Here is a 15,252-nt window from a genome sequence, read left to right as displayed (position 1 = left end):
GTTGTTAGTAGCTAGTTAGTCGATGGAACTAATTATTAGATGCGGAGCTCATTTTTCAACTCATTGAATTGGTTTCTACATTCGAAAAAAGAAAATATTAGTTTCTATATTAGTCTGAACCTTGACGAATTCAGTTTTGAAATGAAATTTTTATATTCTTATACCATATAGGAAACTATATTACCCTTAATATTTAAGGTTTGATATAATTACATTTAATATATCTAATTATCAATTTTATACCATAATGTATTTTAACGATACATTAATTGTACCGTATATTCCTCCAAATCCCCCCCCCCCGTTTCTCTCTCCCACACCCTCACCTACGTATTACCAACACCCACGTTTCAAACCCATTCTTTTTTCTGCTAAAACCAGAGAAACATATGTAACCCCCACCATTAACGTCCAATTTCAAATTTTTTCTTCTACAACCAGTCAAAATTGAAGTCAAATCTTTAAAGTTCATATACACATTTACCTTTAGCTTCAAATTTTATCAACGAAGAAGAACAAACCTTCAAAGCAAAGCCCTAAAAAAGCTAGAGAAGCTGATATACATTCTTTTGATTTGGGTGTATTGTCACCACATTCACCTAAAAAGCAAGGGAAATCTGCACATGCAATTGTAGATATGAAGCATAGTTTTTCTCCGCGTCAAATCAAGACTGAAGCCAGAACTAAACAAAAACATGATTTCAATGTTGGAGAATCTTCGAGGCCAATCAAACAAGCGGAAAGGAAACGAAAAGAGATAGTGTTCGATGATAATTTTGTAGAAGATGTGCCTATCAGTAAACCTGGAAAGAAAGCGAAAGTGGCTCTCATTTCAAAAACTCCCAAAAAAGAAGAAAAATTTTAAAAAAACCCCTAGTGTTAAATCTCCTAAAAATGTTCGAAAACAGTCATTGGTGAAGGTAAGAATTTAGTAATTTCTTTACTAGTTATTTCGTTTGTTTTAGTTGTTACAAATCTACATAATCTGTGTTGTTTCAGCTTTGTAGATTTTTTGTAGTAATTTTGTATATAAATTGCAAATGTATCTATATTTTTTAAGCACTGAATTAATGTGAGATTATTTGTCTTCATTTTGTATATTAACTGTAGCTTTGCTGATCTGTTTAAAATTGTTGATGTTTTGTATATTTTTTGAAGTTATTTTGTAGATAGATTGCAAATGTATCTATATTTTTTAAGCTCTGTATTAATGCGAGATTATATTTATTGATTGTGCAGAATGAACATTTTTTTGCATCCCATAATGTTGATTATAGGGTGCTTAGATTCCAGACATTATGTGACCCTAGCATTCCTAGCCAAATTAAAGAGCTTTTGTCTCCAAATGGTTTGAAGCTATTCAAGAAGACATGATTTGATTATTTACTGTCATTTCCCAATTTATGCATGCAAAATCAAGTTATTCATCTTCTTATGAAGTATGAATTGAATTCATCCGATGCTTCCTATTTTTCAGCTGAGTTAAAAGGTAAGAGGTTAAATTTTCAATTGAGAGAGTTTGCATTAATAACTCGTCTTAGATGTCATACCGAGGTGACAGACTTTGGTTACACTCCGAATTATGTTAGTAAGATAATGAGCAGTTACTTTCCAAACAAGGTAAAAGTGGAGAAGACATACCTAAAACAAATTGTAACCAATAAAAGTTGGGTAAATGATGAGGATGCAGTAAAGTTATGTATTCTATATCTCATAGAATTCTTCATTTGTCCTTCAGAGAGAGACCATATTGGGTTGGTAGATCATTTTAGGTTTTATTTGGTGGAATCCGGTCAGTACAAGACATTTCCATAGGGTACTCAGTCTTACAGACAGTTGATTGAATCAGTTAGGCACAGGCTAAATCCGTTCGTTCATTCTTATCTCATTCGAGTATTCCCACTAGTCATGCAAGTATGGTTGTATGAGTGTTGCTCCTCCATCAACACTGATATAGGTACAAGGATTTCTAATTCAATCCCTCCCATACTTAACTGGTCAGCTAGTAAGGGTCAGATTTGGTTAGCTGCAATTGAAGACAGAATGATCAAGCCTGAATAGATGAAGGTAAATGGTTTTTATTTATGATTATACAATTTACTTACAAAATATCTACAATTTGTATACATATTCTGCCTTAATCAAGTTAATTTTTTTTTTTCTCATTCAGTTCGCCAACATAAATGAATCACCTCAAGAGCTTTCAGTGATGTGTTTGCCTGATAAAGTTAAGTACATAACTGAAGAGGTTGAACATGTTTCTAAGGATCCCAAAGTTGATGCTCCTCCATTGGAACCCAAAGAATCAATTGGAAAAAAGGACAAGGAGTCTATTCTTCGTAAAATAAGAAAGATAAAAAGAGGTCTTGAGAAGGTAACATGTATTCCTAAACAACATTGTGATGTATACATAATAGTGCATCTGTTCTTTAATATATGTTAAGACATATTCTGAAATAACTATGTATTTTTTTAATATGTAGGTCAATGAAAAGCTTGAAGATTTTAAGAAAGATGTCTTTGAAGAGCTAGGTAGCCTTCGAGTGCTAATAAATGAGTTTGTCAAGACTGTTTTGCAGGCAATAAACAGTCCAAATGATCAAGTTGATGCAAAGGTAATATTTGATTTTTATTCATATTAACAAAAATATTTATGTCACCTCTAAAATATATATCCTAACTAATATAAAACTTTCAGTTTGCGGGGAGTTCAACCAAAAATACTGATCAACCAAAAGACAAGAACAATCAGCAATTTCAGTTCACTAGTGGAGAACCAGTGCAGGGCAGCACCAGCAAAACAGGTATCTACAAAATAACTATTTATGTTATCCCTTTGTATTTGTCATGCACCGACTTTTATGGGAAGCGTAAAGGCATCAACTTCAAGAATACAACGGCATACATTGAGAAAGCTGCTCTTAACATTCAGTGGATCGTCGGAGAGATACCACAGCAAAAAGAAGGATCACTGTAACAAAAATCTTCTTTCTTTCTATACATTTAACCTTTTTTTCTAATGGTTTGATAAATATTGATATTTTTTTAATCTTTGCAGCGATTGTGGTGTATTTGTTGTTGTCTTTGCAGAGTATGTTAGTCTTTGAGAGTTATCAATTCCGGCAGAAGACCTTTCTGATATTGACCAATACTGTAGACACTATGGAGCGCTACTTTGGGACTATGCTAGAAAGAAGCAGGAGCATGGGGCAATTAGTGAAAGTGAGGTGACAGGCAAATTGGCAAGGAGAAAAGGTGCACCAGCTTTGAATGAGAAAACACGAGTGCAGAAGAAAAAGAAGTAGTTGTAATGTTTTGTATGGAACATGTAGTACAATTATTTAGTTGATGCTAGTTTATAAGAAAGATGGTAGACAAGTTTCTGAACAATATTGTTGTGTTTTAATTGTAGCAGACTTGCGCTACAATTATAGTAGTCTTTATTTTTTTTTTCTTATCCAGTATAGTAGTTCAAATGAAAATATTCTGTTGGTTTTATATTCACTTGTTGAATATTTACAGTACTTGATCTTCATTATTTTAGCATATAAATCCTTTCCAACTGAATTTTTATATAGTTATTCTGTCAATGCAAAAATATGTTGTTATTTTGTTGTTTTTCAATAGATAAAGTGTAAAAAACAGTAAATAAACATTTTGTTGCTTTTACTTTCAATTTGTTGAATGTAAACAGTACCTGATCTACATTATTTTTAGTATATAACTTCTCTCTAGGTGAGTTATAATCTAGCTATTATGTCAGCTCCATCTATTGTAGTTTTTTTGTAGTTGAATTTGTAGAAAAAATTTAACAATGTATTTTGTTGCTTTTATATTAATTTGTTGAATGTATACAGTACTTGATCTACAATATTTTAGTATATAACTCCTTTCCTACTGATTTATAATGTAGTTATTCTTTCAATTCCAGTTAATGTAATTTTTTTTGTAGTTGTATTGTAGATAAATTGCAAAACACATTAACAACTATGTAAATGATGCTAGAGATAGTAAAAAAGTGGTAGATTATATATATAGAAACCATTCATAAACAAATCACTCTATGAAAGTATTATCTCAATACAGAAAAATCCTAACTAACTACATTATGATCTTAAAAAACCTCAACAATTACACATCAAAATCTGTTATCCAGAACTCACCAACAATTTTTATAAAATATTCTGTTAACTACATAAAATTTTATTTCTTTTTTGGTGCATTCTTACAAGATCTTTTGTTATGCCCTTCTCCTCCACAGTTGCCATATGAAACCTTGTACTTCTTTGAATTTATTTCATCATATGTTTTGTATCTTTCTTTTTGAGGTCTTCCTGGCTGCCTTTTCCCTCCTGTAGGTGGATTTACTACTTCTTCAGATATATATTGTGACACATTCCATTTGCTTTCATCAGGCATGGGATTTACTGGTATTTCATAAGTACGCAAGAGGTTCTCCCTTGTGTAATAAGGAGAACAATATTGTTCAAAATACTCATCCTTGTGTCATAAAGCAGCCAAAGCATGTGGACAAGGAAGTTCATCAAGCTGGAATTGCCTACAACTACATCTCTTATTTTCAAGACAAACAATATAACGCCTCATACCATCTAGTACCGTATGGATGTAGCCTATTGAAGCCCTCACCTACGATTATATTACAAACCAAAAAATAATTCATATACGGTTAAACTCAAAATATCTACAAATTATCCTGTATAAATTAATTTGTTGCAATAAATGATAAGATCTTACTCTAAGCTTGTGCGACAATGTTCTGTTGTGATCCAACTCTTTGTTGAATTTAAACCCAAGGTATGTGAATGTACCCTTTGCTTTCAATAACTTTTCCTTCGTCCAATGTTCAAGAAGGGTCCTCATATACTCTAATAGTTCTGCTATCGGCAGCTCTCTTGCATATTTTGTTACAGCATTCAACGACTCTATAACGTTTGATGTCATTGTCCAAGTTCTGTTCACCGTAGCATGTACACGAGACCATTTATGATAGCCAATATCATATAAGTATGCTTTAACATGAGGGGTTAATCTCTTCAATCTTTGACATCCTTTCATTAAATTCATCAAGCGTGTATGACCGTGCCGCGGCAAAGTACAATTCGTTTAATTTTAGATGTACTTTCTTGAACTTTGCCTGTATATTTGTCCAAATATGCCACATGCAAGAATAATATGGCATGCCGAGATAAACAATAGATGTTGTCTTCAAGATACTCTCATTCCAATCCGAAACAACACACATATTTGGTCTTTCACCATATGCATGCTTGAATTGCTCAAAAAATCACTTCCATGATGCATCATTTTCTGAATCAACAACAGAATATGCCAATGGTAATATGGTACCTACATTATGTGGCAAAAAGCAATTAATTGGTTGTAGGAAAAAATGCAGAAAAAGTCATATACATACAAACTACAACTTTTCTACAATATATCTACAATAAATCTGCAAGTACTACAAAAAACATACAAGCTACAATATTTCTACAATAAAACTTCAATGCATGTTGCATCCATTGTACTAGCTGTTAGCATTATTCCCATGTATGCTGAACTTTAAGAAGGTTCCATCAACTACTACAACTGGCCTACAATATTCCCAACCACTGATTGATGTACACATCGCAACAAATACATACAAAAAGCAGTCATCGTCCGTCTTCTTCAATTTAACTACAGACCCCGGATAACTCTTCTCCAAAATATACAAATAACTAGGCAATTTGCTGTAAGAGTCAGTAGGATGACCTCTCAAAAACTGTAAAGCCTTTTCCTTTGCTCTCCAAGCTTGCATGTAGGTTAGATTCACGCCGTGTTCAGACAACATGTCAAATTGTATGTCTTTTGGTGTGTAAATTGTCTTAGGATCAAAATATTTTGGAATAACCATGCTACCAACTACCATGGCAGTAGGTTTGCGTTATATGAATGTATTGTCCATTAAAGAGCATGTGTGCTGGCTGTTGAAGTTTCTGACCTTGAACATTGCAGAATCATTTATGCTAGTTGCCTTGAAGTGCCATGTACAGTTTTCACCAACACATATCAGCCCGTAGCTACAAAATAAATACAATTTAAACACTGATTTAAAATGTAGATTTAAAAAGAAAAAAGACTGTTTTAGCTTAAACGATCACATTATACAATTTATATACAACATAACTACAATTCATCTGGGATACTGATAAACATTATCACAAGAAAAAACTGAAGAAGTAAAAAATTACAAATAAACTACTCCCTCCGTTCCAATTTATGTGAACCCGTTTGATTGGGCACGGAGTTTAAGAAAAAAATGAAGACTTTTGGAATTTGTGGTCCTAAACAAGTCCAAATGGGGCCCAAAGTATTTGTGTGGTTATAAAAGCTTCTCATTAAGGGTAGAGTTGTAACTTTAAGCTAAATTGTTACCAAATTTAGAAAGGGTTCATTCTTTTTGGAACGGACCAAAAAGGAAATAGGTTCACATAAACTGGAACAAAGGGAGTACAAAATTAAAAAAAATAATGATCTTCGACCATTCATATGTTCATACCTTCTAGCACTAGATCTTTTAACACTGAATTGGAACTTGTGCATGACAGAATAATGCTTCATTGCAGTTGCAATTGTTTGCTTGTCTTGGTATACTTGTCCTACTTTAATAAAACTTGATGTACTATCTGTTATTATTATACTTTCATATTCCTCTATAGCGGGAGATGTTGACATATCAAATAACTTTAATGTTCCAGACGAACCGACACGAAAATAAAGATAAATACTATTATGAACAGTTTGTAGAAATTTTATAGATAATTTGTAGAAAAATTGTAAATCTGTATTTCATATTAATTTTTCAAATGATATGTAGTTTTATTGTAGAATAAATGTAGAAGTAGATATTATGAAAATCCATACTGATATATATATTTACTCAAACATGTAGTTTATTTGTAGTTAAAATGTAGATAAAGTGTAGGATATTGACATACAACCAAAATTTGATAGAAAAATTAACAGCATAAACCTGCAGCTGTGTTCTCATTGGTGATACTCAATTTCATATTGAAATCGCGAACAATTATACATAGCGGATATGATCCTAAATTTTTGTTTTCCTTTTTCGTCTCCATGTATACATGAACACCCATATCGTTCTTAATTTTCATTGGAGACAATGCTCGTTGACAATGTATTTGATTTTTATAATTTTTTCCGGATGTATCGATCATTAATTGATGTGCTATTGTAGAAATCAATAGACTATAACTCGCATCCTCATCGACTACAATGCCATCGACCTGAAATTTTTTAAATCTCCCATAGCTATCCCAATTCCCATTCAGTTGTAGCATACTTGAGATTTTGGACATAATTGCGTTTGTTGCAGAAGAATTGTAGAAGATTTAGTCATTTTTGATTTGTGAAATCAGAAAAAAGGTTGAAACAGAGTGCATCGCAAAAATAGAGTAGCTCAATTTGAAACGAAACCGACGATAATTATTAATGTGCGTGATTTGCGTTGTAGAAGATCTGGAAGAATATTTAATTCCCCAACTTTAGCGCGCTTAAATAAGGAAGCCTACAGCTACAATGATTCCTTATTTAATGAATTATCTATATTTGTAGAAATACTATTAACATGGTGGATAATATGTAAACTATGAACATATTTGGTAATATAGTTTCATATATGGTATAAGAACGAAAATTTCCCTTTTGAAATTTACCTCACAGCTATACATATCATGTGTATCAGGCTGGGCCCAACCTAGCCCATTAAGCTATGGGCGCGTAGGATGCTGGTCAGGGCCAATTCGAGCCCAATTAAATGAACCGGGTTCATTACAAAACAGAAGTGTCCGTCACAGCCCATGACCCATTAAGTAAGTTAGATGAGCCAGGCCGGGTTTATAAAGGCCAGGGCTAGTTTTTACTTTTTGCTTAATTACTAATTACCATAAAGTTCAAGTTCAAATTTTAATATAAAACTTAAAATGTAGGACGAGGATATAAATTTGAAATAAATAAAAACTCAAGTTCGCAAAATTTGTTACAAATATAAATGAATTAATGTATAAGCAAAATTAAGTTGATGAGAGGTTGGGACATGAGGCTCTGAAGTTAAGGAAAGATGATTATGAAAGATAAAGATTAAAAAGATTTCTCAAACATAAGAAATTGAAGGAGGTGATCTATGACGCCACTTGCTTTAGTCGGTTAATGGTGACGTGATTAAGATATGTATTGCCACTTCTTGCTAGTTGCTAATAATTAATTTTGCTCTTCTTGCTACTTGCTAATTATTTATGCTCTTCTTGCTACTTGCTAATTAATTATTTTCTTCTTGCAAGTTGTTAATTAATTATGTTATTCTTGCGATAATATATCTGTTTTGGTGGATATAAAACAGATTTCCATTGTTTTATTTCCTTTCCTTTTCCTTTGGCGGGGTAGGGGGGATTATTCTGGCGATTTAAGTGCACTAATTAGTTAGTTAGAAAGCCAAACTACTACTAATATTTTTATATTTCCACGTTTTAAACACCATACAACTGAACGTTTTAATTAAAAGTATTTCTTTTAAGGATTATGCCCAAGGTATTTTCCTATAGGTTACATGCACTATCTGAGGAAAATGTAATACTAAAGAAGTTTCCAAGAAAAATCTCTTGCAAAGGTTATTACTTAGAAGAGTGGGCAATTATTTGACTAATCAACAGAATTTAAGTACGACTCAACATTTCATTTGCTCCTAATTTTGTCATACACTTAACTGAAAAAAGAATTTAAGACCATTCTTGGCCCTTAGCCTCGCCAACACGGTATCTTGCTTATTGAGATAAGTCTTCACAGAGTATACAAGCTTTTTCTCACCGTCTTTTCAAACCAAAAAAACAAATTAAGTTGATTTTTTCCTCCATATTTTTCAACGTAATGCGATTGGATGAAATTCATATGAAGAATATATTTATTAGAATTCAACATTCGAAAGTTCCAGAGTGCCTGACCATGTTGTATTGAATAGAAAAATACCTAAACTTTGGATAATTGAACGAAGACAACTTGAGAAAAGTTGGAATATACCTTCTCGTCATGAAATATGACTATTACGTTTATCATCTCCATATGTCTACCAACATTACTTATCATCATATGTTCTTTTCTTTGTGGTAATTACTGACGTTTTCAGCATTTTCTAAATGTAAGAATATGCAAGTTGTTGTATTATTAATTAGGGCAATATCTTATCTTTTGACAATTGAACGCATACAACTTTTAAGAAAGTCGGTGTATACCTTCTCCTCTAATATGTTATATTAAATGCATCTTTTTGCCGACATCATTAATTCATAATAGTCATGTGTATTGTTAGCTAGGATTGAAGTTACGGGATTAGCGTGTAACATAAATAAAGAGAAGACGTTGGATGACATTAACTAACATATTAAGGAAACAGAATATTCCGTGTTCCACTCCAATATACTCTCTCCTTTCTTAATAAGTGATTTTTTTACTTTTGACACCTCTCTTAAGAAAATACTAACTTCTAATAAAAAAAATTATATTTATTAAATAACCCTTAAATAAATATTTGCATATTTTTCACTTGACACATTGAGATATGTAAGTAAGGGTAAATTTTAGAAAAATAAAATTAATTCCTTTTTGATTATGTAAAAGAACACTTAGTTTGAACCAAATAAAAAGGTCAAAATATCACTTATTATAAACCGGAGGGAGTAGCTATTATTAAGTACTGCGTAACAATCATATTATCACACTATTTAAAGAAAGAATCAATTCTTTGATATGTGATGATTATATGGCTATTTTTTGCAATTGATGAGCGGTTCAAAAGTTGCCCCTATACAAGTTAGAGGGATTCACATCTCTGCGAACCCAATATATTGTTGTGCCCACAAAAGGAAAAAAGAGGAAAATGTGATTATGTACTATGTAATCCTCAGCAATTTTTGTTTTAAAATGCTAAATGAGCTGTACAATATGTAAAACTCTTGATCAAACATCACCATGTTCATCTTTTACGGCTTAGACCAGATAAGGAAAATTACCAAACCTATAAGGCAATCATTTGAAGCTATCATTTGGTCCAATGTATGTAGTAGATTTACTTGGTTTTAATTAATCTCTAAGAATTGATCAAAAAATAATTAAGAGAATTTATTTTAAAATTCTAACTCTAAGAAGTGCCAATAGCATACGACTTAAGGTGTGTTTGGTATGAAGGAAAATATTTTTCTAGAAAATGTTTATCACTTATTTTCTTGTTTGGTTGGTGAGTGAAAACTTTTCTCGAAAAATATTTTTTAGTGTTTTGGTTAGAGAGTATAATTTTTTTTTTGATGCTACTCTTCTATATCATGAAAAGAAAGTACTTATTTTGTTGAAATAAAAGAAATTACGTTTTCAACATCATGAAAAGAAAGTACTCATTTTTTTAAAAAAAAATACTTTTTCTATTCTAGAAAAAGAAAATACTTAGTTTGTTGAAATGAAAGAAAATGCTTTTTCTACATCATAAAAAGAAAGTAGTACACATTTTGTTGAAATGAAAGAAAATATTTTTTCTACATCATGAAAAAAAAAATATTCATTTTTTGAAAATCATGAAAAAAATTACTCTATCTACATGAAAAGAAAGTATTCTTAATAATATATAGTTCTATTTAGGGTGAGTGGTGGGCGAGGTTGGCATGGGTGGGGTACGGTCGGGGGGAGTGGAGGTTGGGGTGGTTTGGGGATGGGGTGGTGGGGGTTGATGGACATAGAGAATAGAGTAGAGAAGGATGATCAAAAAAGAGCTTGGAAAATATTTCCCCCTTTTTTTATACACTCCTTCTCATGATTATGATTTTTTACTTAATTTATAAATTTATTTACACTCTTTAGTTTAACCCTTATAAAGATGTGCTGATTGATTTATAAAGATTCCGAATCTCCGTCACATCAGTAGGATTTGCTAAAAGAAGAATATGAACGCAAGAAATTGTCCTAATCTAAATCTAAATACTGAAAAATAAGAAAGGAAAATAAGCTAATACTAATCCAAATACCGAAAAATACGAACGGAAAATAAGCAAAAAAGGGGAATTGAATGCTTCCATATTAGGTGGCAGTGGTACCTAGTCTGACACACTGCTGACACAGCAAATTTTATCCTTTTCCGTAATACACTAATTTAGATGCTAATGTCACGCCTAAGAAAACACCAACCAATCAAAGCTGTCCCACAAACATAGTAACGGCTGTAACGCACCATTTTTCTCGTAAAATAAATTTCACTTTCACAACCAGCACGTAACACACACGTCGGCCGATTATAATGCTTATTCGCGAGTGGTCTCCCAACAATCCCTATTTTGGAAACCCAATTGCTATAGAATCTGAATCACGTGTCTGACGGTCTAATATAGAATTTTGATCCGTCAAATTAGAAAATTCATTAAACCTTGAAGTAAAAAGTGAAGAAAATTCATTACGCTTTTTAAGGAATAGTATTATCTCTAAAAAAATTAAGCTTTGACTTTGACTAAGAAATGATCCTCGTCTATATATAGCATGCAACTTTTGAAACGTTGCACATCCATTAGACACACAAATATTTTCAGACGACAAATACACATTACACCACCGAGGTTTTAGTTTCATGGCAAACAAAGTTGTATGTCCAAAGGCTTTCCGTGACCTCCGATCATTTGTCCGATGTCTAAACACGGCCCCAACTGTCCCGCCGATGAACTTCACCGGCGCCTATGATGCTACGACTGTCACAACACCGGCCTTAATACCAACGGACCAAGTAATCACTGCCGACAAAAAAGTGATTAATTTTGAGGATGTTAAGGAGCTGTTTACGGGTGTGTCAACCTTAAAGTTGATAAGATCAACGTTGACACTTCAAATGGCAGCGACTGAGCCTATGGTTGACGTAGGTATATGGGTAATGAATTCAAAGCTCATGCATATGCCAATAGTCAAGGAGGTAATTCTGGGGTTTGTAAAAGGTACATTTTATGAACATTTTTGTGCTGGAAAAGACTTAATTGAAGTACGCAGAACTGTTACTAAGCTGTCGGATGTCGGGTTAAAAGGAATGCTTGATTATGGGGTGGAACATGCAACTGAAAATGAGTCTTGTGATCAGAGTATGAAGGTTTTTCTTCAGACTGCTGAATCAACCAAGTCACTTCCATCCTCTTCGGTATGATCGAACTCATGAATTAAAGATCTTTTAGGATTTATTTCTTGTTTAGATCGAGCTAATACTTCTCATAAATCCAAAAGTAGAGTAGGTGAAAAATGAAAATATATAGTTGGAGAGAATAATCCATAGATAACAGGAGCCAAAGTCAAAACTTTAGCAATATTTCTCGCCGTTAATTATTAAGAGCCCGTTTGGGTACGAAAATTTCTTTTCACTTTTTTTTTGAAAATTTTACACTTTTTTTTTTTGAAATTATTGTTTGCTCATACAATTTCCAATTTTCACTTGAATATGAATTTTGGAATTTTGCGAAATTTGAAAAAACTCCAAAAAGTCGTTTTTCAAAATTTGCACTCAGATCACTCACAAAAATTCAAAAACAACCCAAAATTATATTCATGTCCAAACACAACTCTAATTTTCAAATATCATTTTCACTTTGAAATATTTTTTCAATTTTTTCGGAATTTTACAATTCTTATGTCCAAACACCCATATGATCATGAATTTTAACGTGTCTATTGCGTAGAATATAAGTAGCACCCCTTAACACAATTTAATTGCTTTTCAACGTCTTATTAACAAAAGACATGATCATACTTTTTTCCTTTTTTTCTCCTTAATGTACCACATGATCATACTTACCTTTATGGAGTACTAGAAAACGGTTTAAGTTTACTACTTTATTATTGGATCAAACTTTCATTTAACCTCTTCTAACAATTAACCGGCAATTAATCTTTTGACTTTTGAGTATATATCGGTTACTCTTATTGGGTCAAATAAAAAAGATTTACTTGTATACACTGAAAATATAATTTTTTAATGATATTTTAACATGTAGCAATGATCTGCTTTTTTTTCTTCATAATATAATACAATTTTTTTTTGTTTTAGTTTTGTGTTAGTTACTTCTAATTATCATTTAGGATACTGATATAGAAGTTAATCTCAATTAGATAGACTTTAAAAGGTGTATTGTGATGAAACAGGTCAGCTTTGTGGTAGTGAAGATAACAGCAATTTGTACACCTAAGCTTCTCAAAAGAATGAGCGATTTGCTGAGATGGGAACACAAGAATCCATCATTCAATCTCCCATGGAAGCAAAAGTCCCTTCCACTTTTCTCTGATTCCAGCCCTTTTTATCACACTCCACAAAAGCCAGAGCCTCTAACGGTCGAAGAAGAACATGATCTACAATTAGCTCATGAAAGACTCATGACTATTTGCAAGAAATGCTTAGAACTTGATGTTGATTTACTTATTGATGCTGAAGATACAGCTATTCAACCTGCAATTGATTATTTTGCATATTCTGCAGCAATTAAGTATCACAAAGATGATGACCCTATGATTTTTGGAACAATTCAAGCTTACTTAAAAGATTCTAAAGAAAGAATGGTGATAGCTAAAAAGGCTGCAGAGAAAATGGGAGTTCCAATGGGTTTTAAGCTTGTGAGAGGTGCTTATATGTCAAGTGAAAGAGAATTGGCTTCTCGTTTAGGTGTTCAGTCTCCAATTCATGATAGCATTGAGCAAACACATGACTGCTTTAATTCTTGTGCTGAGTTTATGCTTGACGAGATTTCTAATGGCTCTGGAGCAGTTGTTCTTGCAACTCATAATATTGACTCAGGTAAATTTGGAGAAGATACAATTTTATTTACGTACACATATCATTAACAAGTAAAGTTGCTGACACGTGAGCAGGAGGTTACGAGTTCATGTGAACCGTGAAAACAGCCCCTTGCAAAAAATGCAGGATAAGACTGCGTACAATAGACCCTTATGGTCCGGTCCTTCCCTGGACCCCATGCATAGCGGGAGTTTAGTGCACCGAACTGCCTTTTTTTAGACATATCTTTAACCCATCCTCTTACGTGACCGACCTGATTCTTTTTTATGACCAAGTGGGTGAAAATTCTTTTTAATATTGTTCCTGCTGAAAATTTATCATGCTTTGATATCATGTTGAATTATATATTTTATTTATATAATTATTTCACGTAAAAACAATTGTTTAACCAATATTAATTTTTTTTTTTTTGGTAAATAGGAAAACTTGCTGCATCGAAGGCTATAGATCTAGGAATCAGAAAGGATAGTCAAAAACTCCAATTTGCTCAGCTATATGGTATGGCAGAAGGTCTTTCATTTGGCCTGAGAAATGCAGGATTTCAGGTAAGCAAGTATTTACCGTTCGGACCAGTAGAGCAAGTGATGCCATACCTTATACGGAGAGCTGAAGAAAACAGAGGTCTCTTGTCTACATCTGCCTTCGACAGGCAACTAATGAGGTAAGCATTAGTAAAATTTCAAAAAAGGACAAATATTAGTACTCAAATTTCATTAATTTTACTGATTATGTATATGGTTGTTTGCAGGAAGGAGTTAACCAGGAGATTTAAAGTGGCAACTTCATGAATCCATGAGTTATAGTCTTGAGAATTAATGGAAGTGTATATATATTGTAGTAACAATAAACTGAGGAGCCATACACAAGCTTGTGATCAAGCAATTGACGCTCCAAAAATTCATGAATCCTTAATTGTTGTTATTGGCTATTATAATTATAATACAAATCAAAGTTGCCGTAATGATGTAAAGCATAAACCTTTATTTATTGAATTATTGTTATTTTCTCCCATGTGATAATATGGCATATTAAATCAAAATTACTTGGATTGTGATTTAAAGAACCTCAACAGAAGTAACTCCAATAATTAGTTCCTCTCTGCACCAGAATAAGTCCACTTCTAGTATCTTTTTACGCATTAGCAACGCAATTTTTCTGCAATGGTTTATTTTAACAGAATTTCACTCTTATATTCCTTCTACATAGCTTAAAAAAATGTTAAATTAATTGTTGAACTTTAACTAAAAGATGAGCTTGCGACATTCCATGAGTATTATTTCGTAGTATATATAATAGGCACACAAAGAGTATACTGTTATCTCATTTTTATAAGAGAATACTATATAATCAGGAGCTTTTTTTAAAATGAAAAGGTAAAG

At 32.5% G+C, this 15,252-nt stretch overlaps 2 protein-coding genes across 2 annotated transcripts; one reads left to right on the top strand and one right to left on the bottom strand.

Annotated features, from left to right (window-relative positions):
- Positions 1 to 4,203: 4,203 nt before the first annotated feature.
- LOC138882788 (uncharacterized) lies at positions 4,204 to 5,076 on the bottom strand. Its single transcript, XM_070163421.1, has 3 exons — positions 4,756 to 5,076; positions 4,618 to 4,647; positions 4,204 to 4,500 (listed from the first exon to the last, which is right to left on the bottom strand). Exons 1-3 carry the CDS (start codon positions 5,074 to 5,076, stop codon positions 4,204 to 4,206), a joined length of 648 nt encoding a protein of 215 aa, XP_070019522.1.
- Positions 5,077 to 11,616: 6,540 nt separating this feature from the next.
- Positions 11,617 to 14,879, top strand: LOC104241295 (proline dehydrogenase 2, mitochondrial-like). Its single transcript, XM_009796233.2, has 4 exons — positions 11,617 to 12,232; positions 13,228 to 13,873; positions 14,294 to 14,534; positions 14,622 to 14,879. The coding sequence occupies exons 1-4, from the start codon at positions 11,678 to 11,680 to the stop codon at positions 14,659 to 14,661; spliced, it is 1,482 nt and encodes a 493-aa protein (XP_009794535.1). The 5' UTR covers positions 11,617 to 11,677; the 3' UTR covers positions 14,662 to 14,879.
- Positions 14,880 to 15,252: the final 373 nt, after the last annotated feature.

This window comes from Nicotiana sylvestris, chromosome 2 (assembly GCF_000393655.2).
Source record: "Nicotiana sylvestris chromosome 2, ASM39365v2, whole genome shotgun sequence".
Classification (NCBI taxonomy): Eukaryota; Viridiplantae; Streptophyta; class Magnoliopsida; order Solanales; family Solanaceae; genus Nicotiana; species Nicotiana sylvestris.
This window is presented reverse-complemented; position numbering and strand designations above follow the sequence as displayed.

What these genes read in the sequence shown, in the direction of transcription:
- LOC104241295 (XM_009796233.2), top strand. Translation starts at nt 11,678, where the DNA reads ATGGCAAACAAAGTTGTATGTCCAAAGGCTTTCCGTGACCTCCGATCA. An exon ending in AACTCATAATATTGACTCAG is followed by an intron (nt 13,874 to 14,293) that starts GTAAATTTGGAG and finishes TTTGGTAAATAG; the next exon opens with GAAAACTTGCTGCATCGAAG. An exon ending in TTCGACAGGCAACTAATGAG is followed by an intron (nt 14,535 to 14,621) that starts GTAAGCATTAGT and finishes GGTTGTTTGCAG; the next exon opens with GAAGGAGTTAACCAGGAGAT.
- LOC138882788 (XM_070163421.1), bottom strand. Translation starts at nt 5,076, where the DNA reads ATGAAAGGATGTCAAAGATTGAAGAGATTAACCCCTCATGTTAAAGCA. An exon ending in CATTGTCGCACAAGCTTAGA is followed by an intron (nt 4,648 to 4,755) that starts GTAAGATCTTAT and finishes ATATAATCGTAG; the next exon opens with GTGAGGGCTTCAATAGGCTA. An exon ending in CAATAGGCTACATCCATACG is followed by an intron (nt 4,501 to 4,617) that starts GTACTAGATGGT and finishes TTATGACACAAG; the next exon opens with GATGAGTATTTTGAACAATA.